At 45.7% G+C, this 25,678-nt stretch overlaps 1 protein-coding gene across 8 annotated transcripts in view; it reads right to left on the reverse strand.

Moving 5' to 3' along the window:
• The window catches only part of COL15A1 (collagen type XV alpha 1 chain), a 171,947-nt gene extending 147,483 nt beyond the window's left edge, over positions 1 to 24,464 (reverse strand). For 7 of the 8 annotated variants that reach the window (XR_013927186.1, XR_013927187.1, XR_013927188.1 and 4 more), the window contains exon 1: positions 58 to 24,464. Coding sequence is in view for 5 of the 8 variants with exons in the window: in XM_080381190.1 (XP_080237316.1) it covers positions 58 to 68 (11 nt within the window). In the remaining 3 variants the exon portion in view is untranslated. The remainder of the gene's footprint in view (positions 1 to 57) is intronic. The other variant, XM_080381193.1, reaches the window with a different exon arrangement.
• Positions 24,465 to 25,678: the final 1,214 nt, after the last annotated feature.

Here is a 25,678-nt window from a genome sequence, read left to right on the forward strand (position 1 = left end):
ACGGGGAAAAATTAAAAAACAAAGCAAAAAGTAAAATTTAGAAGTGAGACTTCTTACCATGAGAGCATTTTTTGAAAGTCAGTTGAAAGACCTCAAATGAGGAAAAAGTTCAGTGCACATGGGGTTTATGTCTATGAAAATAAAAAGTTAATAAAAGCAGGAGCCTGCTGCTTCTCCTCCAGCATCCAGGCACAAGTGGAACAAAGGCAGCTCTCAGGCGCTGTGACTCACGGCAGCTCACTGCTCCAGCTCTGAAATACGACTCCGTGCAGACTTACTTTCCTGCCAGACCACTGCCGAAAATCTCATACTTTATTTATTGATGGACACTCCTTACTGCTGTACATCATCCCACGTTGTCATTATCCCGTTACTGTCTTTAACTGCTGTGTACCCTGAGCGACAGCAGCGTAGCCTCTCCAGCTCCCCACCCCCACCACCCGCCCCCAACCTCCAGCCCCCAACCTCCACTTACTTACCCGATAACGCATGACCCAAAACATCCTTCCTGCCAGCATTATATAGCCAATGATAAGCATTCTTATATGGAATGGGACGTTCTCTGGCCATTGTAACCAAACTTTAACAGGAGCAACTTTGAAGAGAGGAGCAGGACAGAGCAGCCCCAGGTACCCTGCAGCCCCACTGCCCAGGTCTCCTGTCACCTGCAGAGACGTTTCGAACACACCCTCTTCTCTGACAAACAGTCCAAGTTTAATACTCCTGTCTACAAAGAGTTACACCCTGCACGTAGATTAAGAGTGTGTATCTAGTCTACCTTAGCAGCTGTACATATATGTGCCTGCTACAGAGATCCTACAACTAAGCAGTTCTAATAGTTTCCATTAAAAGTGTTATTTCACCCCTCCCTTTAACTTCATGAAAAGCCTTTTTTCCACATGTAGTTCTTCAAAGCCAGTTCTTGCTCAAGGAAGAATTTTTGCAAAAATAAGTTTGCGATTAATCAGACAATATTTAGGTCATAAGATTTTTAACAAAGACTGCAATTGTCACTTTTGGACTGGGAGAGGAGGGAGCCTGGAGAGCACTGCATATGGAAAAACCTCGGTGGGCTCTTGGTAGACCGAAGCTGGCAGGTGCTGAGGGTTGCTTTAGGAGATTCAAAACTAAAACTAGATTTACCTAGGATGGGGCGCAGAGGACAGAGAGGAGTAAAGATCTCTGCAGTAATGAAAGGACAGTCCCAAGCAATAAACAGAATTAAGAAGAATTTCATTGCACCACGAATAGAATGCTTGACTTTGGGGGTTTTGCTTTGTTGACTATTTTTGAGGAGTATTTGGTGTTATGTGGTTTGGTTGTTTGGGGGTGGGGGGGTATTTGTTTGGGTTTTATGATTTTATTTTATTAAATAAGAAAAACTAGAATCTTGATTCTGCCCCAGACTATCCTCCTAGGTTAGAAACCACAACAGGTCAGCTCCCCTCAGGTATATTTTTTAGCTGAGTCCCAGGTCAGCATTATTCACTATCTGCCTTCTGCTTAATGATAAGGAAGCAAGAGATCAAACTATCTTTTAAAATTTCTTATTATAAACACACATTGTTTCATCTTCTTCAGTGGACCAAGGCCCCCCTTTTTTCTCTTCCATAGTACTATATCAGGGCTGAAAAAGGTTTCACCATTCATTGTTTCTACATTAGGCTGTCAGCTCTTTCCTTTCTCTCTCCCTGAAGTTTCTCCATTGCTATCACCACCAGCAACACTGCTTATAGGAACACAGTCTGCAACACTTGTGCAAATAATACACCAAAAGCATTTATTTTATGCCTTTATGTAGGAACACTATGTATATGTTATCCCAGGAGAAAACACTAGGGTTTTTACGTGTTCTTGTAAAACATACGTATCTACAAGCCTGGCTCACTTTTCCATTTTTTTTCAGGTATTCTTTAGCAATACTACCAAGAGCCATTATTAGCCCTATAAAACTATTTTTTAACTTGGTTCCTTCTTTCAATAGTAATTCTTCTGTCCCTCTGTACATCAAATGTCAGAGGCTCACCTGCATAATGCGTCCTGTTGAAGTATAGTTTTTGTGTGGTATATATGGCCGAAATACATGTCTGCTTTTATGTCTTACAGTAGACTAACATTTTGGAGACAAATGTATGATCAGGCTCCAGATTTATAAAATTGAGGTGACTATGTAGCAAGGATTTTTTACAGTATAAACTGCAAAGATTTCATTTAAAAAATAAAATTTCTTCTATTGTTTACAATTGGATGGATTTTTCCTCTGATTTTAGAAAACCCATAGAAGAGAGGAAGTAGCACCTCTCCTTCTCCCACAAGTAATACACTGTTCAGGCAGATGATCTACATCAAATTCAGCTGAGAGAGTCTTTTGTTTCCTCTGGATATTTTAACATGGATGTCTGGCTACTGGGTAAAGGAAGGCAAGGCAAAGCATGTTCTTGACCTCTGCATTCCATTGGTTTTACATGGACAGCAGTGGAGGAATCCCGAAATACAAACAGCGTATTACCCTCACTCCTGCAGGGCTCTGAGATTTCTTGAGTTTCTAGTGTTCCTCCGCAGCCCTAAGGATCACAGAATACCGCCAGGCTGGCTGTACCTGCTCTGCCTGTGTCAGGCTCCCCATGAGGGCAGTGACATTTGTACACATCCACTCAGCTTTTATCTTGCTGTTTGAATCGCCCTTTTCAAACACAGCAGGGCTCCTTTGAATTAAGTTGTAAGTGCTTTCCTTCAGCATTGGCTACAGCTGTCCCCAGCTAAGCTGGTGTTTTCCTGCTGGTTAAAAATCTCCATTTTCCAGGCAGAAGTTTTGTTTACTTTCCTCAGCTCTGTCAACCGATTGCATTCCATAAGATTTGAAATGGCATACTACAATTCTGCCATTGCAGTTCTTCCTCATTCTCTGAGTTAGTCTAGCTGAGTGTTTTATATTTCTGATCACCTTTTTGTCAAGAAGTTTGTGTTTTTCCTCCCAACTGCAATGCCAATTTCTTAGCTGGACATGTCTAGCCTCTATAATTGTAGGATTTAAGAACGATAAGACTATTCTTGTGCAAGATAAGTGTTAGAGAAGCAGTACGCACCAAGGCCTGAGTGAGTTAAGAACCACGCTAGAAGAGAATAAAAGGTTCCTCTTTTGTATCCCTTGGCAAGGAGGCCCGCGGCTCAGTCGCACCTTTCGTAAAGACGACTCTGCTGCTTTGTTTTCAGTTTGCATCCTGCTGATGTTCTTTGACACCTCCAAGTTCTTGCACTCACAAGGGGTCACCTCTTCACTGCCCATTCGGTTTTCTCCATGCTCCTTGTGATTTCAGAATCTTCTTTTACATACCCCTTCCTCTCATTGCCTTTCTGCACTGAGTGTCAACTCGCATGGTCATTTCTTGTACTGCAGCCACCCCACACCTCCAGCTACCTTTCCAGCCTTTCTCAGAGTTCCTCTGCTCACTTGTGATCTTTGGTGGAGTCAGGGGAACCATAAATGCACGATGCAAATAACCCCGAGATTTCTTGAGTGACGTAGCAATGTTCTCCGTATTTTTTCCCAATGAGGAACACAGCTGGTGTACTTTCTTGACTGTGGCCAAGATAACAATTTCATGGAACTCTCATAAGCTCGTTAATTTGCTCCTAAGAGGTAACTATGTATAATTAGGATTTCTCCTCCCTCTTCCAACACATTTCTAACAAATGGAAGAAATTAATTTCATCTACCATTTTATTCTCCACTCATTAACTTGCAGAGGATCCATTTGTAATTCTTTATAATCTACTCCAGTCCTTATTGAAAAAACCCTCACCAGCAACTTAACTGCACAGCAGCCATGTAACTGCTTGCCCTCACTGGGTAAGGCAGGCAGCGCGGATGTCTGCAGAATACAGCAGTGACCTTTCCCTGCTACAAGGGCTGGCCGCATGTGTGTCACCTTTTGGCCTCTCTTTTAACCAACTGGTCATGCACAGTACTCCTTGTGCCTCTGCTTCCTGAAAAACTGCTGTCAGTCTTTCTGGGTACATCATTTAAGTGATGGATTGCTTCAGGATATGCCCGTTCATCCAGAAATGCTGAACGGCATTTTGGCTTTGAATATCATCAGCTAACCACGCCTCGACAGCTGCTCCCATGGTGGCTTGGTAATACACTTTCACAAGCACAACAAATGCTTCAATACCCCGTTTTCTGCTTTTTCCTGCTTTAAACAACGCACCTTCAAAACAGAAAGTTTTAGAAGTCTATAAATGCTGGTTTTAGTATATATTTATGAAGGAGTAAGAGTGTACATTTATGTACCTGAAGACAGGCATGTACCATACCCTACAGCAGGGTACAAATTAAGGTCACAGAGGCAAAGAACTCTGGCACTTTCGAGCTCTTTAGTGCTTCATTTCACATAATTTGAATGTTTCCGCCTACTCTACCCCTCCCTCACAGTATTATAAAAAGCACTGGGAAAAAAATGTTAAATCTTTCACACAGCTGGAGCTGTCTGGCAAAGAAGGCAAAGGGGAATCGGGGACCTGAAGCTTGCAGCAAAGCCCTGGGCAGAAAGGAATCGCCCATGAATGCTTATGCTAGAACGTGGCTTTTAGAGGGGAAGAGACCAGGTCTGTGGGAGACACAGATGGGTATGGGGGCAATCAGGCTAGTGGGGGGATGGATGAGAAGTGTTCCCAGAGGGGAACAGGGCTGAGTGAAAAGCCTGGGACAGGAGGCTTGGGGTGGGTGAGCCCAAAGCTGAGGGACACAGCAAGCCAGCTGGGAAGCAGGAGGCAGGGGAAGTCTGGGGGTGCTACTTCACACTAGGTGACAAGGAGCCAAGAAGTAAGTGTTTAGACATACATATTTCCCTTCTACAAACTCAGTCTTCAGCAAGGTAGCATGACTAGGACCTCTTCTAGTCTGTGATACTTCTGCTATAACCAAGCACCCATGAAACCTGCTAGCAAAGCTTGTCTTGTACCATGTACTAATAGCTCAAGCAGCATATGCTGTGCATTCGGTTCTTCTGACGGCACATGCGACTGTCAGTATGCCCTTATCAAATTTTAAGTTTGTATTCTAAAATGCAAAAACATTAGAGCTATTAACTGATTATTTGATGGGGTCACAAAAATTACCGTTTCCAAAACTGGCGGAACTGTTTCTGATAGAGTCCATGGTGTTGGCATGAGGCACAAAGCCAGAATTCAAACTGGTCAGTGTTCAGAAACCGAGCAAGCAACTGAAATTATTCAATACAGTGTGTGGGACAACTGTAAAACCAAGCATAAGTGGATGTTCTGCTTGTAATTTAAACTCACTTGCACTTCAACACTGACCCTATTGCTATATTAAATCAATTTATCATTAGCAGAAGGGTGCATAGTTTTAAAGCATATTTAAAAAATAAGTCTTATCTATATTAAGTACATGCATTGCACTGAAAGGCTCTATTCACACTAAATGTCATACATTCCTTTTATATGAATAAACCCAGAAAAAATTATATGCAGCACTTTTGCCGTCTGTTTCCATGTTCAGCTGAGCTGAAGAAAGATTTTCTCCTACACACACAGACATGCACACACACACACACGACCTACCACAGGGTATAGAAGGTAAAAAGCTTCACCAGAATCCCTCTCCCCATTCTGTGCAAGCTAACTTGGCTCAAATATTTTCCTTTTAAAAATATTCATAAAGTTTGACTCAAGGAGAGACCTCATTGACTACTTTTTAGACTGCCTCGAGAGAAACTAGTATAAAGCATGCTCCCCTATACGCGGGGACAAATCTCTTGTATCACTGGTTCAAATGAAGCAGGGGTTCTCAGAAATATGAAATCCTGCTTTGTAAGCCCACCACAATGTGTTGCAAATGTCAAATCTTTAATCACCATTAGATTATTGTCTCAAGTTTCTACATTATAAATCATCATCATAACATGGTCAGGACTGATAATCCACCTTCGCAGGTAAAAGGAGTACAAGTACTTTGCTTAGATAAAAATTTAAAATCTGGCCTTATTGAAAAAGGTTTTCAGATGCCTACAGTGCAAGGATATTACCCAGCATACTTGTCCTAAATATACATTTAGATCAAGACAAGGATCAGCATGAGACCTGGTATTTATAACATGCATATGATAGCAAAGAACACAGCAACATCTTTTTTTTTCCAGATCTAGTTGTTACACTCAGAATCTCATTTATGGGCAAAGACGCAGCACACCTCTCAAACTGTAATAAATAAACCCAAGAACGTGAGGAGACATGGGACCCACCTCAATAAGCAGGGCAAAGGTATCTTTGCCACCAGTATGGCTGACGTGGGAAGAAGGAATTTAAACCAGGAATGGCAGTAGAAGGACAGAATTATCAGCAGCCCTGTGAGGGAGGGAGGGACAGGGCTGACAAGCAAAGGGCATGGGGCAATGTGTCAGGAAGGAAACACAAAATCAGCAAAACAAGGCTTCAGCATGGTCACTTCCAGCATTTGCAGGTAAGAAAATTACTGGAAAACCCCAGACCCTTGCTGGCAAACCAGGGCTTGGGGGTGCCTCTCTGAGGTGCATGTACACTACACACATAGTGTGAGGCATAGACATGGTGAGTCATAGACCTGTGCGCAGCTGCAGGGCCACAACCCTGTTGGAATTGCAGAGACATGGTGGGATGCCTTACAGATCCTCTCTGCTACCCACGGGCTGAGGGAGGGGATCCTTCCCCCCTGCCCGGCACCGGTGAGGCCGCGCCTGGAGCCCTGCGTCCAGCTCTGGGCTCCCCAGCACGTGAGAGGTACGGGCATGCTGGAGAAGGTCCAACGGGGGGCCAGCAAGATGACTAAGGGACTGGCGCCTCTCTCCATGAGGAGAGGCTGGGACTGTTCAGCCTGGAGAAGAGAAGGCTCAGGGGAATCTCATCCGTGTGGGAGGGTGCAAAGGGGACAGAGCCAGGCTCTTCTCAGGGGTGCCCGGTGACAGGACCAGCGGCAGCAGGGATAAACACGGGAGGGTCCCTCTGAGCATCAGGAAACACTTGTGAGGTGACTGAGCACTGTCACAGGTTGTCCAGGGAGGCTGTTGAGTCTCTGTTCTTGGAGCTATTCAAAAGCCATTGAGACAGACACAGTCCCAGGCAGCCTGCTCCAGCCTCCCTGGGCAGGAGGGCTGGACCAGATGACTTCCAGATGTCCCTTCCCACCACAACCATCTGTGATTCCAATATTGCTAGTATAATGGAATTTTTAACAGTCTAATTCAAGGATCACCATTAGTCTTCATCTAATTATTGCAGAAAAAGAGTGAAAAATAAAGCAGCTAGGGTACTTACATACAGGAAAAGATGCAATAATAGCAATAATATAATTAAAAATTTAAACAGACATATTTCTTAGCTTCTACCCCTTTTCTGGTGTTATGCTCACCCTTCCACTGCTCCTCTGGGTGCTAATGTCAGTGGTTTCACTCTGGTGTTGTCCATGGGGATGAGGTCTTACAGCAAGTTGTCAGTGTCTGGAGTCCTTTTCTGGGAGGAATACTATATTCATGCTGTTCCTTGTTGCTCCCCTCTAAGACCTAAAACACATTTCCTCTGCATTTAGGTCTTTTAAAAAAAAAAATTGAAATAAAATCCACACATAAAAAGTGAAACCAAGATAGAAAGTAAAGCTAAGGCCTATTCAGAAAAAAAAGCCATCACATATTAAGCTGCAACGTTCAAATAACAGAGGTGGAAGAACAGAAATTCCTGATCTCATGAAGTATGACAGGCACAGTTCTCACCAGTTGTCAGTGGAAAAATGTCAGTCAGACAAGGCCACTGTGTACTATGGCTACATTTGCTGGCAGGCTGATCTAATCTTATTTGTGCTGTAGAAAATATATTTCTGATGAACACCAAACTTCACTTCCAAAGTGACAAAACTCCATGTTACAGGAACTCAGATTTATTTGCCAACACAGAGTAGCAGTGTCACAAGGATGTCTGAAATAGATTTCTCTTCCCTCTTCAAATCTCCTTTACCCAATAGTTCAGCTGCCATTATTTTACTTACAGAAAATTAAGATATCCAAATGTCTTAAAATTGGAAAATATTTGTAATGATTAGGAGAATGAATTCTAACCAAAACAAGAAGTAATCAAAGCATTGTCAAATCATCTTCAACAGTCTGTTGGTAGATTATTTTTAAGAAAAAGTCTATACCACCTATTCATAAGACTAAAAGGACATAAAAAAAAACTTCCAAAGCAGAAACTGCTTTAAATAAAAATGCCAATTTTTATGTCTTAAGGCTCACTTTTCAGTTTACAGAATGGAAAAATTTTTTTCAAGAATAATTTTCTTTGAGATTATCATCTATCAAAGAACTTTAAAATTAAGGACAGCACATGACCACTGTATCTGACATCACATTTCAGCAGATAAATGCATTCTTTGCTCTTCTCCAAGTTTGTCTGTTTCTGCTTCATCAGCGTATTTTTGGAAAATTCTTTCCAAGCGGCAGACTAATGTAATTTTGTGAACTGTTCTCCCTCTCCTCTAAATATAGTGCATTCTGCTTTCCTTATTGCCTGTTGTCCCATCACAAATTGTGGTTCTTCTGATTGCTTTCTGGCTGAGACCTCTGGAATGACTTGAGGTTAAAATCCTTAGGATTCAGAGGTTAAAAAGGAAACTCGCCCACAGGTAGTAAGGCTGCTATTTAAGGGAGCAAGGGAAAGAAAAGGTAGGCATTTAAGTACCAGAAAAAGTAAACACACAATGCCAGCAGGACAAAAAGAGTGCTTATGCTGCCTGTGACTGTCACAGGGTAGCTACCGCCCACGGTTATGAGACAGAAATAAACACATTACCCATGTGCTTGACTTTTTCCAAAATTTAAAATTAAAAGTTGGTTATACATCTTAAAAAACAAGATGTGGGTGAAATAAGCTTTGAGCAACAATATGATTCACATGTTTTAAGTCTGACTCTTTTTTCACTGTTTTTATTTTAGGAAGAGTTGTTTGGCACACAAACACACCCATTTATGCTTTTTAAATAACTTGTTCAAAATGAAAAAAAACCTTCCTCCCCCCTCCCCAGGTGACACAGGGGCATGCCTTCTGACACGCCAGCAAGGACCACTCGATGCTGCTGCAGCAACTCATGCAGATCAAGGCGAGGCTTGTAACTAGACGTGATTCTTAGTAAACAAACTCTTCTTTCCAGAAACAAGAAAGAAGTAGACATGCTATTTACATGCCCAAAATCTCTGCCATCACTAGTCAGACTGTCAGGAACGTACCAGACCTGCGTATAAAGCATGAGGCCCTGGCACTGGGACCACCACGCTGCAGCCCTGCCTGTTGCCCCAGCAGCCACGCTTCCTTCTCTTTCCAGGCCCAGGCTGCAGAGCCAACGCCGGTGGCGCAGCTGTCTCCTCCAGCCATCCTCAGTCGCACCTTCGCAGCCCAGAGTGCATGCTCCATGTGGCTGGCCAGCAGCAGCTTCTGGGCCACCTGCCTCACATGCCCAAAGAGCATCAGGGGTCGTTCCCGCCAGCCTTTGCACAAGCTTAACTCATCCACATCAGATCGACCCGATTCTCCCCGGCACAGCCTGGGGCAGGAGCACTGCCACGTCCTGTTCTGCTGCCCGTACGCCGCGATGCGCTGGCGACCACGGTGCTGTGAAGGGCAGCAGAAAGAGAACAGTGTCCATGCATCAGTGTATGCATCACTGCTAAGGGGCTCTGTCAAAACAGCCTGTAAGTGTCATCCTCAAACATAAAATTAAAAGGTTACCTTCACCAGCTATCTCCTGAAACAACAAATTCCATCATCCAAAGGTTTAATTGTAGGTTAAAAAGAAGAAATTATCAGTGACCAAAACACTTCTCTGCTTTATCCAGATAAATTGTGTAGTCCTTGAATACATATTTGGACAAATAAAAGCGTGTCTGTTTCTCTTACTGTCTTCAGATAGATGCAGAGTATTTTTCCTGATTTCCTAAAGATTTGCATCCTATACCCTCTATCTGAACAACTCGCCCCCTGCACTTGCTGCTTCCCACCAGACCTCCCCCCTGCCCTCCTGTGCTGCAGCAGCTGGTCTGGTGCATGTGCACCGATGGACCCACATACATTCGGAACAGACACAGAGCTCAGTTCTGCCACCTTCATATCAGCAGGAGCACCAGTGCAGGGGGAGGGAGAGCCTCATTCTGCCCCAGCCATGAGAACCACTATAGGGACAGGAAATGTCTGCCTTTGACAGCTCTGCTCTGCCAAAAGGGTCTAAATTCTCTTTCCTGCCCATCAAGACTCCCACTACCTGTAATTGCTGTGATTGTTGTTAAAAAGTCAACTTAAGCACTTGTTTTCTTTTTTCTCACTTTGCTGCTGAGATGCAATGGGCTTCAACTTGTTTATGGGTTAAAAACAAACTACTTTAAAAGCTTGGCTTACCTTTTGATGCTACAAATGCTTTCTGCCGGATGCATTCCTTGCTTCCTAAAAAATAAAAAATACTTAGAAATAGTAAATGAATTAATGCCATACCCACATCCTCCATCTGAATTTTTAGGTCTATTTATGATGACCTTTATCTACCAAATTCTGTGTCATTATTTGCTTCCTTGCTCAATACACAAATTAGGCAGTGCTGACTCACTCAGCATCTGTTTTATCCCTGCCTGATATATGGGCTTGTATCACCTGAACACTGATCAGACTCTGTCTCGAATACTCTGTCATCATATTTCATTGCTTCAGAAACCAGGAACAGTGAAGAGAAGCACATACTAATCTCCTGTGGTCCTGAGTCCCACTCCCCTCGCCCACTCCAGCACTGTCCCACCTGACGACAAGCACGCTCTTCTTCCAGCTCTCAGTCCCTGCCCACGTGTCCATGTTGTCACAGACCATAAACCCAGTTTCTGCCCCATTTCATTCCTTTCAACCAATTCCCCCACTATGTTACCCCATCCTGCTGCCTCAGGGACTCAGTTGTTCTCTGGGCTCTGGAAAGGGCTGACTCCCTGCTCCATGCAGCAAGCCCTCTGAGGAGGAAGCCCCGTCAGGAGCCTGCTCCTTCTGCTCGCCCTTCTGACCCAGCCCCAAAGTCTGCTCAGAGCAATGAGCCAAGAACAGACAGACACTTTCAATATTTTAGCCATTCGGTTCCACTAAGGGTGTGAAGAGGTTAGATACTGATGGATTAAAGTTTGCATAACTTCTTAAGATTTTCCAGAAGTTTTTTTATCAGACATTATTGAATTATTTGAAGCTTTCCATATAACACAACCTAAGGCAGACAACCTGTGTAGGAAATTTTAGGTGCTAATTAGTCAAAGCTTAGCAAAATATGAAATATTTAAGGTCATGAGCCAATACGGTGAATGCTGAGCACTTCAACAAGCAGTTCTCAACACAAGCAGCATATCCCTAGAGCTTTCTAGAAATCTAGTTAGCTTTCAGATGGGGCAAAAGAAAATCGATTGTTATTCAATTTCAGCGCTTTCTGTCAGTTTTAAATTAAGATGTTTCAAGTTTCCACGTGTTTACATGATAGCACTGAATGAACAAAACACCTGTAATCAGCCTCAGAGGGAGGTACAGCTGCTGGTGTGGTGCCCTCTGGGATACCTGCTACTGGAGTAGAAACTGGGTGTTAATACTTGAACACTGTTAGTCACTCCTCAAGACATCAAATATTAGTTCCTTACCCATAACACATTTCAAGAAAAGCTAACCTTTTCATACTGGTGCCTAACCAAACCAGCTGATGACATTCCTGTTTTCTTTCCATCATCCCTGAAACCTACATATATACCTTTTACTTGGGTTTCAGGGTTTCCTTCTAACTGTCTTGCTTAGCTGGAGCAGCCACAAACCTCAGCTTTTACACAACACCTGTGTAAAAGCCACTTCTTTGATGTACTGGTTACATAAAAACACCAACAAAAAGAAAAAGAAAACCCTTCAAATTATGTGCTTTGCAAAGAGGAAGTCAATGAGGGGGAAAATATATTTTTGCACATGTTACTTTTACATCAGTCAGGATCATGCATGAGAGGTATGCACTGTAGAGCGATAGAGGAGGAGAGTAATTTTTTTCTTCTTGGAAGAAAAAAAACAACCAAAACAAACAAACAAACAAACCCCCAAAAAAACCCGCCACCAAACCCCAGAAGACTGGCTTAACAATCACATTTGCTAACTAAAGCAACAAAATGCTAATTTTCCAGAATTTTATCCTTCTCAGTCCTGCACATCTAGCTTCTATATTTTCCTTAGTATTGCCCCGAGCAGTACGTATCAACCAGTTACACCTGCAACGGCAATGAGAGCAGGATGGGAAGTGCCCAGATGAGAAGGGCAACCTTACAAGAGTAGTTAAGGATTTACTTTGAGACAATTTTGACAGCTGGTAATATACCAGCAAAGAAAAAAATCTTATTTGGATATCTGGCACACAGGTGAACTTACAAAAAGCAGAAAACAGTAAGATTTTTCATTTCAAACTGAGTGCATTTAGTAAGGTGTGACCAATATGCAACTGACACGAGAGGCTACGCAGATTTATAAAGTCCTTCCAGAAGGAAGACCAAGGCTACATACTGATCACAGAGCTCCGGCTCTTTTACTCAGGAGTTTTCCCTTTCCTTTAGAAGTGCTACAAACAGCAGGAGAGAGGGCACTGAATAAGCCAGTTTCTGGCCATCGTAGCTGCTGCTGCAGAGCACAGGGATTGTTTCAGTTAAAGTTTGTGTTTACAGAGGTGACTTCTCAAAAAATCCCTGAAGTTTTGCATTCTGTTTTGTTGTTGTTCCTAGTCCTGATGCATGTATTTTTAAAAAGGGATTTTACAAGCACTTGTTTGCACATCTGGATGGTAGTTGTGTTAATAAAGAAACTGGTGTTTCCTTGGCTCCAAGAAAGTATAAACAAAGGAGAAATGGAAAAAACAAGTAAGATTAACAGAGGCTTCTTTTAGCACAGCCTCATTTTAGCTTTCCTGCAGCACTGTAATCCAATGCAGATGTTAGTTTGCCTCATTCTTGGCCATGGTGTTAGATGAACTTCCTCTCCTCAGTAACATTTTCTCAGGGATTTATTATTATCCCTTTGTTAGTCTGCCCATAACTTGCTCATTCCTTTCATGTGACAGCGAAAACCCAAAATGGTGAGAAACCAAGCTACATATATGAAAGAACTGCAAGACAATAGTAACACTATGTAAGAGTAAATATAATATTTAGGTGATTAAGCTATGAACAATGGTCTCTGCTTTTGTTTTATCATTTCTGATAGTGGTAATGACTCTTGTTTATCAAGTCAAAACAAAGCAAACAGTTATATAAGAAAATAAGAGAGGTGGAGCAGTAGTAATAAACCTAATGGCACGAACAAGGCTTACATCTAGTAATAAATTTACAAACGTGCTATATCAGAGTTTCTTTAAAAATAGCCTAATGCATTAAGCTCCTAGACAAATTATTTTTACTCACAACATGAGCATGTCTAGACACAGGAGGATGAGTAGCATCTGGTTACCTCTAAATTTGCTTTGTAACATTGAAGCCTGACCTGTTGCCAAGACGCAGCTGCTGATAATAAGACTGGAGGTGAAGCCAGTACTGCCAAGTTCTTTAGTGTTCAAGTTGTTCTTCTTTGAATTTAAAACTTTCCCTTCAGTTTGATGCAAAAAAGGAACAGCCTGCTGGGGCCCTGAGTGCATCAGTAGGCACTAATTACTCTGCACAGCCTCATCAGGGGTCTGGGGCTCTCCGCACTCCCTGCCGCCCACCGTGCCAGGAGCTCCACCGGGGTAAGGCTCCAGGTTTCAGTCTCTGAGGAACATTGCAGCTGTGCCCGGCCATGCTCTTGCCTTTCGTAGAACCTCCTGGACAGGCTGTGGACCCATGTTGCAGTTAGCTCATCTCCTGGATGGACCTACACTGTGGCCGTATCTCCAGCCCTGGCTCCATTTGTTTCTGGCGGGAGTCCCCCATCGGACCGTGGATCTGAGTGATTGCTTTGCCTGTCTGAGACCTTGTGACCCACACCCTGCTGCGCTTGCCCAGCTCGGCCGCTGATGGACAGTGTCCTGGTCAGCAAGGTCCCTGCCTCAGCGGCGGTCACTCTCGGCCCCTGGCTCACCTTCCCTGATGGAGCAGTCAGTCCCAGCTGCTCTGTGACAGTGACTCCAAACAGCCTGTGCTGTCGTATCACAGTTCTGTCTCCATCACTGTTAACTGAAAATGCATCCAAGTGTTGAGAAAAAAATGCAGCTGTTAGGGTATTTTAGGAAAATGCCCGTTTTGATGAAAATCTGTCGGAGAAAAATACAGTTAGGAATCATTAGGAATCTACAGTCAGGAATCCTTGCTCTAAAACTACTTAAATCATATCTTTTTCAAAAAAGCTTTTATTTTATGAAAGAAAAGGAAAATATTTTACCTAAACGAAATGGTAATACTAATCTCTGCCTTACCGATTCTTCTTGAAAATACTAACTTGAGCCCTGAAGCCCAGAATCCCATCTATTCCTTTTAAGTGACTGGGGGAAAAAAAACAAAAAAATCACATTGTGACCATTCTAGAGGTTTAATAACACAAATATCTGTATCCGTCAGGGGTTGCCAGATGTGGTACCCTGAGAGAGGTGAGACTGTGGAAGCGCAGTGTCCCAGGGTCCTGCCCAGGGTGAGGCTGCGCCCGTATCCCGCAGGCACAGAGGCCTGGGTGATGCACCAGCGCATGTGGCCAGCCATGCGGCTCAGCACAGAGGGAAAACAGCGCTGGCACAGAAACAGACAGCACCACCCTGTGCCCCCGTGACTAATTAGGATGGAAGCCCATCAGTGGGTCGCGTGCAGAAGTGTATACATGGTATGTTCCCCTCCTTAGGCACTCAGGTCTCTCCAGCAGCTGGCCATGATTCCTTTATCTCTCCAGTTGCTGGCACCTGGACATACCGCCTCTGGGGTCCACAGCCCCTGGTTGCTGGTACTCAGACTTACACACACACTCACACGCTCACTGTTGATCCATCCATTAAGTGGCCTTAAGCGCACAGCCTAGCTGGGTGCTGTCCCGTTGGTCCCCTGCTCTGTCACTCGCACGTGGAGACACAGACATGCAGACAGTTCTCTCTGACAGCTGGTCCAGAGCTGTGACCCCCCCAACAGCCAGCCAGCCAACCCCTGACCCCGTGGCCTCTCCAGCGTCCAGACCAGACTTATGATCCCCACTCCAGCTGCTGCTATGCATACCGCTGCACACACACATCCACGCAGCATCCCTTAAACCAGGAAACAGTCAGAAATAGAGTTTAATTAGAAGACACACTGACTGCACTGGCCAGGAACAAGGCATGGCCAGAAAAACATAATGACATCTGTTTGCACATCACCAGCGCCTTTTTTCCCCCTTACCTATCTATTTTCCCATGCTTGCTACTCCCCAAACCACTGATTCCCACACCTTCCTCCACCTTTAGTTCTTCCCTTAAGCAATCCCAAAATGCTTCTGCCTAGCATCCCATAATGAGTCCCACACTGCTGTAGACAGTGATCTCCTCTGCCTGTCAGGTAGCCCTGAGAGCCTCTGTTGATGGGTTTCATGTACAGTGTACACCATCCCGTGGCGCCCTGGGAGTAGCTGTGGTCAAGGTTCTCCGTTCCCCCTGGTTTGGCTGTTGGAGCCCTGCCCATCAGGACTCAGGACTCTCTCATGCTTAACGCCCAGCTCACTTTGACCTTCCCAGATCATTTTCTTGGAGAGGTGATTATTTGTGCTAAACTTGGTTCTGAGCTAAAGTCTCGCTGACACACCAGCCTGTGCTGTCTGCCCAGATGATCCCTGCAAGTGAGATTGCCTGGGCGACAGTCCACACTGCCTTTCCCTCACTGTAGGCAGGAATTTAGGATTCTTTCATCCAATTCTCACAAAACTTGGAGCAACATCTTTGAAGGTCTATGCTTCATCGAGCTTGGCTGAAATTGCTTAAGTCAGTCATAATTTATTGGCAAATAGATAGAAGGAGTATTTCTTCTATCAGAGGACAGAAGGAAGGTGTGGAGTGGAGAAGAGAAAAATCAGATAGTTGGGCAAAGAAAAAGTACCGTGCATAAGCTCCACTTTCCTAGAAAAAACTGGTTAAGAGCATAAGGCACCCAGCTACTTCAGATCTGTATGCAGAAGCATTAGCCAGCAGGTGACAGACTGGGAGGGAGATATCAGGCTGGAGGTGCAGGGAAAGCTTCTAGCAAAGGGAGCCAAGAACTAGTGCCTGGGGGACAGGCAAGGGCAGAACAGCAGCAAGAAGGATTTGCCTGAGCAATGCAGTGACCAAAAGTAAAGGAAACACAAGACCACAAGGACCCACACTGCTCCCCGCGAGCCACTTGCCATTAAATAAACCAGGTCTTTTATCTCCTGCTGCCCGTCTGTAGTGTAGAAAAAATGTAGAAAACTAATCTGCTTGAGGCCCTACTTGTACCAAATGGTTGGAACAAGCCAACAGACTAGCTAAAAAATACAGATGTGGAGACACACACAGCATGGCACGCACACAAAAGTAGGAGGATTGTATAAGCCTCATTTCCTTTGGAGGTTCTGGGATGTATTTGGAACGTATTAAAGGATTTGATCCCGATTCTTGAAAATCTCTTAACTGCAACATTATTTCACAAAATAACAACTAACAAGCCATTTGGCTCCTTGCTACTCTGCTAGAACACTGCATTCTGCATCTTTGAAAGATCAAGAGGAGAACAGAGAGAAACCAGGACTTACATACCCATTCCTCAGTATCTTATAATTAACAAACATAACTATCTGAAACTGAGGACAATGTCCCAGCACACCAGTATTTTCAGATTGTCTTCACAATCTCAAGGGTTTTGATTACGCCCCAGAAGTAGCTGTTAGTCACCAGGACTTCTGATACCAGAGCTATCAAAGTGCAGATAAGCAAAAGAAAAACTGATATTTTTTTTTAATGACTCCATGAGGAGTTGCCACTGTCACTGTAAAGGCATTTGAAAGTGCTTCACCTTGGTTCTTTGATAATCAAGACACACATTTATCCTCAAAGTCCCTATCTTGGGTGACGTTTTCCCCACTTTTCACCATATCTCAATCCATTTCTTTCCCAGATATGTTATCATCAAATCATAGAATGGTTTGGGTTGGAAGGGACCTTAAAGATCATCTTGTTCCAGCCCCTGCCATGGGGACACCTTCCATCAAACCAGGTTGCTCCCAGCCCCGCCCAGCCTGGCCTTGGACACTGCCAGGGATGGGGCACCCACAGCTGCTCTGGGCAGCCGGTGCTGGTGCCTAACTGCCCTCACAGTGAAGAATTTATTCCTTATATTTAGTCTGAATCTCCCCTCTTCCAGCTGAAAGCCATCCCCCCTTGTCCTACTGCTTCAGGCCCTTATAAGAAGTCCCTCTCCAGCTTTCTGGTCAGCCCCTTTAGGCGCTGGCAGGCTGCTATAAGGTCCCCCCAGAGCCTTCCCCAGGCTGAACCCCAGCTCCCTCAGCCTGTCTGCACAGCAGAGCTGCTCCAGCCCTCTGAGCATCTCCATGGCCTCCTCTGGAGCCCCTCCAACAGGTCTGTGTCCTTCCCATGTGGGGGGCCCCAGAGCTGGACACAGCACTCCAGGTGGGGTCTCACCAGAGCAGAGTGGAGGGGGAGAATCACCTCTCTCAACCTGCTGGCCACACTGCTTTTGATGCAGCCCAGGGTATGGTTGGCCACCTAGGCTGCAAGTGCACATTGTTGCACTATGTTGACCTTTTCATCCACCAGAACCCCCAAGACCACCTCCTCCTCCTCCAGGGTTCTCTCAATCCTCTGCCCAGCCTGCATTGATACTGGGGGTTGCCCTGATGCAGCACAAGCAAGCTATCAGGCTGCAACAAGACTTTTACCATCGTTCAGATTCTACTGTCCACGCTGTTTCTCCTTCCTCCAGAAGTCAGACCACACTCCTACTCCATCCAAGCCTCAGGGCTATTCAACTACTTAGCAGGACCAAGCTACAGCTGCACATTGTCCATGTCAATCAACCCGCTGCCTTCGAGGCAAGGCCACAGCTGCATGTTATCAGTGCTCATCAACCCACTGCCTTCACTCCTTTACATTGTCCCAACCCAGGTGCAGGACCTCACACTTGGCCTTGTTGAACTTCATGAGGTTCACACAGGGTCACCTCTCAAGCCTGTCCAGGCCCCCCTGGACAGCATCCCTTCCCTCCAGCATGTTGACTGCACCACACAGCTTGGTGTCATCAGCAGACTTGCTGAGGGTGCACTGAATCCCACTGTCCATGTTGCTGACAAGGAGGCTGAACAGCACTGGACCCAGAACGGACCCCTGAGGACTGCCACTCGTCACTAGTCTCTGCTTGGACATCAAGCTGCTCACCACAACTCTTTGAGTGCAACCGTCTAGCCAAGTCCTTATCCACCGAGTGGTCCACCTGTCAAATCCCTGTCTCTCCAGTTTAGAGACAGGGATGTTATGCAGGACAGTGTCAAAAGCTTTGCACAAGTCCAGGTAGGTTACATCAGTTGCTTTTCCCTGATCCATCAACACTGTTACCCCATCACAGAAGGCCACCAAATTTGTCAGGCATGACTTGCCCTTAGTGAAGCCATGCTGGCTGTCACTGATCACCTCCTTATTTCCCATGTGCCTTAGCAGAGTTTTGAGGAGGATCTGCTCCATGATCTTGCTGGGCAGCAAGGTGAGACTGACTAGCCTTTAGTTTCCCAAGTCTTCCTTATTTCCCTTTTTACACACAGGCATTACATTTCCCCTTTGCCAGTCAGTGGGAACTTTACCAGACTGCCACATCTCAAACATGATGGACAGTGGCTTAGCCAATTCATCCACCAGTTCATTCTCTCAGGACCCATGGACTCATCTCATCAGGTCCCACAGACCTGGGCACCTTCAGGTTCATTACATGGTCTCAGACCTGATCTTCTCCTACAGTGGGTGATGCTCCCTTCTCCCAGTCCCTGCCTTTGCCTTCTGTGACTTGGGCAGTGTGGCTGGAGCACTTGCTAGTGAAGACCGAGGCAAAAAAGTCACTGAGTACCTCAGCCTTCCCCATGTCCCAGGTAACCAGGTGTCTCGTTTCCTTCCAGAGAGGGCCCATGTTTCCCCTAGTCTTCCTTTTATCATTGACGTATGTATCTACAGAAGCTTTTTTTGTTGCCCATGGTGTCCCTGGCCAGATTTAATTCTATCAGGGTTCTAGCTTTCCTAATCTGATCCCTGGCTGCTTGGACAGTTTCTCTGTATTCCTCCCAGTCTGCCTGCCCTTGCTTCCACCCCCTGTAGGCTTCCTTTTTGTGTTTGAGTTTGTCAAGCAGCTCCTTGTTGATCCATGCAGCCTCCTGGCTTTTTTGTCCAACTTCATCTTTGTTGGGATGCATCACTGCTGAGCTTGAAGGAAGTGATCCTTGCACATTAACCAGCTTTCTTGAGTGCCTCTGCCCTCCAGGGCTCTACCCCATGGTGCTCTATCCCATGGTACTCCACCAAGCAGATCCTTGGAGAGACCAAAGTCTGTTCTCCTGAAGTCCAGGGCAGTGACCTTGCTGCATGCCCTCCTCACTGCCCTAAGGATCTTGAACTCCACCATTTCATGGTCAGTGCAGCCAAGGCTGCCCTTGAGCTTCACATTCCCCACCAGCTCCTCCTTGCGGGTGAGAACAAGATTCAGCATGGCACGATACCCGTCCTTGTTGGCTCCTCTAGCGCTTGGAGAAGGAAGTTATTGTCAGCACATTCCAGTATTTGAAACATCTGAATTTTAAACTTATTCATTCAAATTATTTCTCTTTTTGAATGTAACAAAATGAAGAATCAGATGTTCACTCATCTGTGAGGGCTGAAGTATCTTACAAAGTGATCTTTTCAGTTACTTCAGGAGACTTGGGTAGCGTGTCATTGTAAAAACTCTGAAACACTCTGCAAAAGTGTGACATATTTACATTTCAAACTGCCAAGATTTCTGTTGAAAATGCCATGCTGCTTAAAGATGGAAAAATTTCCAAGAGATATTTCGATGTCATCCTCTACAACTTTAGTGACAAAGAAACCTTGACAGAACATGGGAGAAATGACATGACTGGATATGAAATGCTTCCTGAACAGTTAGTGTCAGCAGTGCCTGATAAAATTCATGAGGCAAAGGAAGATCATTCGTCATTCTTTTTGTATAAACAGACTCTGCTTTCTTCTTAGTCATTGCTTTTCAAACAGATTATGAAATAAAAAATGGACATAAACCCCATTAACTAATAGAATGTTCTACACAACTTTCTCAAAGTCAGTCCTCCCCTGATGCAGCACAGTTTGCTGACCTCCTGCAGCTCTGTACCTCAGCACCACAGCTTCCCAACCAACAGGCACTGCCGCAGGGCAGGATACTGCCCGCCTGCCCCAGCTCCAAAGAACAGCCACAGGCACGCTCCCGCCAGCCTCAGATCTAGAGGGCTTGTACCCTTCCTCTGCAGCCTGCTCTGGGCTGAGGCTACCGATGTACCAGGACACAAACCTGGCCCCAAACTCCGTTTAGTACTGGGTACTATGCCCTGCAGCACATCCCCACCATTCCTGAACACTTAACATTGGCCACCCCTCTTTGTCCAAGCTGCTGCAGAAACCACTGCTTCTGGGAGCTGCCCTCCAGGTCCTGCACTCAGATCAGAGCATGTTTCATATAGAACAGTTGACAGAAGTGACTCAGAATGGCTAGAGTTGGCTAGCAGCAAGTATCTCTAGAATCTAGCAGGCATCCTGAAGAAGAGCTCACAGAAGTTCTCTGAAGCTCCCATATGTTCCCTCAGGATCTAGGACACCTACAAGAAGAGTGAGGACACTGCATCACAGGTTGCAGCACCAATTAGCTCCCTCCATGTTTTGCACTCCAGTACATCTGACTCCTCTGTCTGCCACCCAAAACCTGACTGATTTTCACAGACTTCATTAAAAGTAGGCTGTTCCTACAGAGTATCTGCATGAGGCAGGAAAACAGGTGGAGCAGAAATGCAGAATGTGGTAGAGTAATGCCTGTGGAGCAGGAGACAAAGGCCAAAAGCATGAGACCAAGGCTGACAGTGCGTAGCACTACACAGTTATGCTAGAAATGCAGCTTCCTTGGTAGACAATGTCTGATCCAGGATTCATGCTCCAACATACAGTTTGAATGTAATACAAGCAATGCCTGCAGTCGCTCAACTGAAAATATTTGACAAGGGTGGCTGTGGCTGTCTCAGTTGCAAGTCCATTCTGCTGTTGAGTATAAACCAGACCTCAACAGGTTTAGGAGTGCCAACATAATGATGTTTAGCATATTCTTTGCAAACATCTTGTGTGGAACTAATGTGAAAGTTTTTCTAGAGTAAGACTCATTTATCATTCCAATATTTATACATTCCTACATTCTCTGGCCTTCAGCACTAACAGGACCTGAGAGGGATGCATGGTGCTCTCCAGGATATAGAAGTTACTGACAGTGCTTGCTTACTTTCCTTTTTTTTTTTTTTTTTTTTTTTTTTTGCTTCTGCAGCTAAGAAGAAGTCCTAGCTATTCCTTAAATTTTAATGAAATTGTTGTGCCACAGCATCTAGAAATCCATCCTTGTAGGTGACAATTTTGGTCTTGACAGTTTACCACATCTGAGACTATTTGCTGAAAAGCAAAGGGTGACAGGAAAAACTTGGAAAATTTTATCATATATAAAATAAAAACCTTAACCTGCTGTACCCAAAATCCCATGTCACATTCCAAATACTGAACCTGCAAACAAATTAGCCATTTTAACCATAATGTAGAAAACATACAAGTAATTAATCAATGGATTCAAAATCTATAGTCACTCTTACCTGGGGAATTTTTACTATTCTCTCCAGAATACTAAATTTGGATAAATATTTGGATTTTATACTTGTATCTGATGCTTAGAGTATCAACCAAAGCAGAACTTTTCAATCCTATTTCCTGCCAGTGGAAGAGTATTCCCCGAAATACATTTGCAAGACAGGATTTTTTGGCAGTTTTAGCTGTACCAAAAATAAACTTGGCATTGCTTGTTCCACGGTCCGGTGCTCACTGGCTGTGCCTCCCACCTCGTCATTACTGGAAGTCTTGATTCAAATAACCAAAACCATTACACCAGACACTAGTCTGAAACTAGTGAGCAAAAATTTTGTAGAGTAATTAGGAGTACTGTGAAAGAGCCAGGTTACTGCCGGGGCTCGGGCCACCGCAGACTGGACCTCAGCAGCGAGTCCCAGGCAGCCCTGGTGTCTTTTACTGTTTTGTGCACACAGCGGCTCTGGGAGGGAGTGTGGCTCCTCCAGTGGCACTCAGGGCTTTCTGGCTGTTAAACAAGAACAGCACACAGATATGTATAAAACATCTGGTTCATATGTCAGAAGTAGGTATTCAGAATCCTGACAGACTTCTAGTTTCATTAAAGTAAGAGGAGAAGCTAAATTAACTTTACACGGCCTTCTGCAGGAAATAAATCCTGTGCTGGCAGAGAAATCACAAGGAAATCATGTACTTTCCACTTAAAAGAAAATGGTTGTGTGCTTTCAGTACACCGTATATTTTTGATTAAGGAAAATAATAGCAAAAATATTCACGCAGCTCAATGAGCATACAGCCTAAAGGCAGGGTCAGGGTCCTGGGAAAAAACAAGCTCTCCCACTGCTTCTCCCCATCACCCCAAATTATTTCCTGTCCACTAACGCCATTGACACTGGCAGCCCCACGGAGATCTGGGATCAGCCAGCAGTAAAACTGACCCAACAAAAAATGCATAGTGTCCCAAAGACTCAGGCAACTGAAGACTCGGAGCAAGATCAGTCAGGTGGAAGGCAAGGACAGGCATTCACAGCCAGGGGCAGCAGATGGGCAAGACCATGACAGTCAGCGCTCAGTTTGACTTCAGCTGCTGTGAAGCCAAAGCCTAAAAATGAGATTTTCCAGAGTATGATTCTGTCCATGGTCTTTCATCAGCTCTCACACTCATCTCACTTTGGTGAGCTCACTGAACTGGCAAAGCATTATTCCATCCATGTCTACTGCGTTTGTTTTCTACCAAGTAAGAAAGAACATTTGGCTCACTGCATGAAAGTTGAGAACTGGGGTCAGAAAGATGAGTTTGCATGGATGTACAGCCAGAAGTAGCAGGAGAAGGAGGGAAAGACCACTTGCTTGATTGGCTTTATTTTGATCAGTTTTGGACACCACAAGAAGCCCATCATGCTGTAAAAGTCTTCCCCCACATGTGAGAGATAAAATGGAGACAACACCACAAAATGTATTAAAATTTAAGCAGATTCTTCCATGCTAGTACTCCATCTTCCACTGCATATTTATGAAATTAATAAGTACAGTAAAATGAGAAATGAACTGTCAATTGTTTCTTTTTGTCCAGTGAACCTAGTCAGTCAATTTGATCCATGCAATAGATTTCACCCAGAACTTACTCAAAAGCCTGGTTGTTTATCAGGAGCAGGAAATACTCCATTCTTGTCTTTCTTTTCTTAGTTTCATTTGCAGACACGGTTTCACTTGAGTACTTTTTTCTTATATACATTGAAATATTGATTCTGCTCAGAATAGTGATCACAGCTGATCTGTAGTGTGACCTTACCCCTAGTTATACTTCTGATTTCAGACTGCTTTAGTTAAGACTTCCCTGTTGGATTAGTATTAGCTGTTGTTAAATTATTTTGCTCATTTAATAATGGTATTTATTTTAAGAAACAGATTATTGTGGTTGCGATACTGGAGATTTAGGCAAATTGTATTGCTATCATAGTAATACACATATTTTTTAAAGACAAAATTCCAACTGCCATATCCTTCTATGAGACATTTAGTGGAAGAGAACCAGTCAAGAGTCCCACTGTCTTCTTCAGATCCTAAACAGCTTGAAAAGCCCCTGGATTTCCTGGGCCGGGAGGCATAAAACCCTGACAGAGATGGAGGGAATGTAATAATCAATGGAATACACCCTGGATAATATAACAGATGATATTCCTGCATTCTCAAGAGTTCTGGGAGGAATTAAGCCTGGTACACTTGCAATTTTTCATACATCTGGAGCATCACTCACATGTTTCTCGTGGTTTTATTGATTTTTTTACATTTAAAAACAAAAAAAAAAGTGTAGTTTCAAGTAAGTGAGAATTTTCTGTGAGGAATGAGCTACAAATCGAGACCGTGAAAAGCAGCACTTTCCGCTCAGCGGCTGAGGTCAGTGTTCCTGCGCTCCCGGTGCAGGGGTGTCGCAGCCTTGCGACGCGGCCCTGAATCGCACGCGTGGGGGTCAGACCCACAGCCGGACGCACGAAGCCCGCGTACCGAGTGCGAAGCTGCCCAGGCCTGACAGACTGCGGGGCACCGGGACTTCTGCAGCCTGAGGTGTGGGGAGGCCCCTGCCCTGCCAGCTGCTGGCGGCGGCTGCGCCCCCCGCCGCGCAGCCCTGCGGATCCCGCTCCCGCGAGGGCTGCGGGCAGGCGGGGGGGCTCCGCGGGCGCTGGGGAGGGTCCGCGGGCGCTGGGGGGGCACAGCCCGGCCGCTGACCTGGGCGCGGAGGGTCCGGGCCGCTCCTGTCCCTGCCGAGGAGCCAGCCCAGACGGGGGCAGCTCCGCAGCCGCTGCTGCTGCCGGCTGCTGCGTCCCGCTGGCAGCGGCCCCCCCAGCCGCAGCCCAGCCCAGCCCAGCGCCCTCCCGGGCCAGCCCGGCCCTGCGCCCCCCGCAGCACACCGGCGGGCAGCGAGCTCCTCGCCCGCTCAGCCGCCCCGCTGCGCTGCCGCAGCTGGCCGTACCCCCGATACCCTGGTGCCCAGCGCGGACCCCCGCACCGGGGACTGGCCCCTCTGCCGCCCCAGCCCGCGGCGCTGCCCGCCCTCGCGTGGCTGCAGCCACGTCCGAAGAGGCCGACGTGCCCCGGCGGCGGTCGCCCGCGGGCGGGGGTGGCCGGCTGTGTGCGCGGGCCGGTCTGGCGCTGAAAAGTTTCAGGTAAAAGCACTTCTGCGTATTTTAAAAAAATACTTCTAAAAAAAAAGGATTTGCCCCGTGATGCCTTGACAAAGTGATTTTTAACGAAAACATTTAGCTGAAATAGCCGTGACCGGCTGTACTGGGGACAAGCTTTGCCTGAGCCAAAGCCGCAGGGACGCCCGGCCGCACGGAGGGCCGGGCGTGGGGAGCCACAGGGAGGTTCTGAAGACCAGGCATCGCCCCCAGAAAACAGCCCTCGGAAGGGCAACGAGCACCCTCATGCAGGCTCAACGCTTAAGAAAACGGTCAGGTTTTCTCAGCTTTTACTTCATAAACCCCAGCGTAACCCCCGCGTCGCTGCGGCCCGGCGGAGGACCTGCTCCGACCCCTGTGCTGCGCCGGCTGTGCCGGGGGCGGGTTTGAGCAGCCTTCCCCCGCAGCTCGCCATCGGCCCGCGCTCTGCGGCACAAAGAGGAAAGATCTCCGGGAAACGGGAGCGGCCACAGCCGATGGGGTGCCCCGCGACAGGGGGTGCCCCCCGGCTCGTCCTGCCGCACAGGAGCAAAGTAGTGCACAAGGTCTCTTTCACTAGAGCTAATGTCTGGCATTCCCTTGCTATCAATATTAAGGGCGTAGGAATTTACTTACCATAATGCAG

The sequence above is a fragment of the Falco punctatus genome, assembly GCF_963210335.1.
Source record: "Falco punctatus genome assembly, chromosome: 3".
NCBI lineage: Eukaryota > Metazoa > Chordata > Aves > Falconiformes > Falconidae > Falco > Falco punctatus.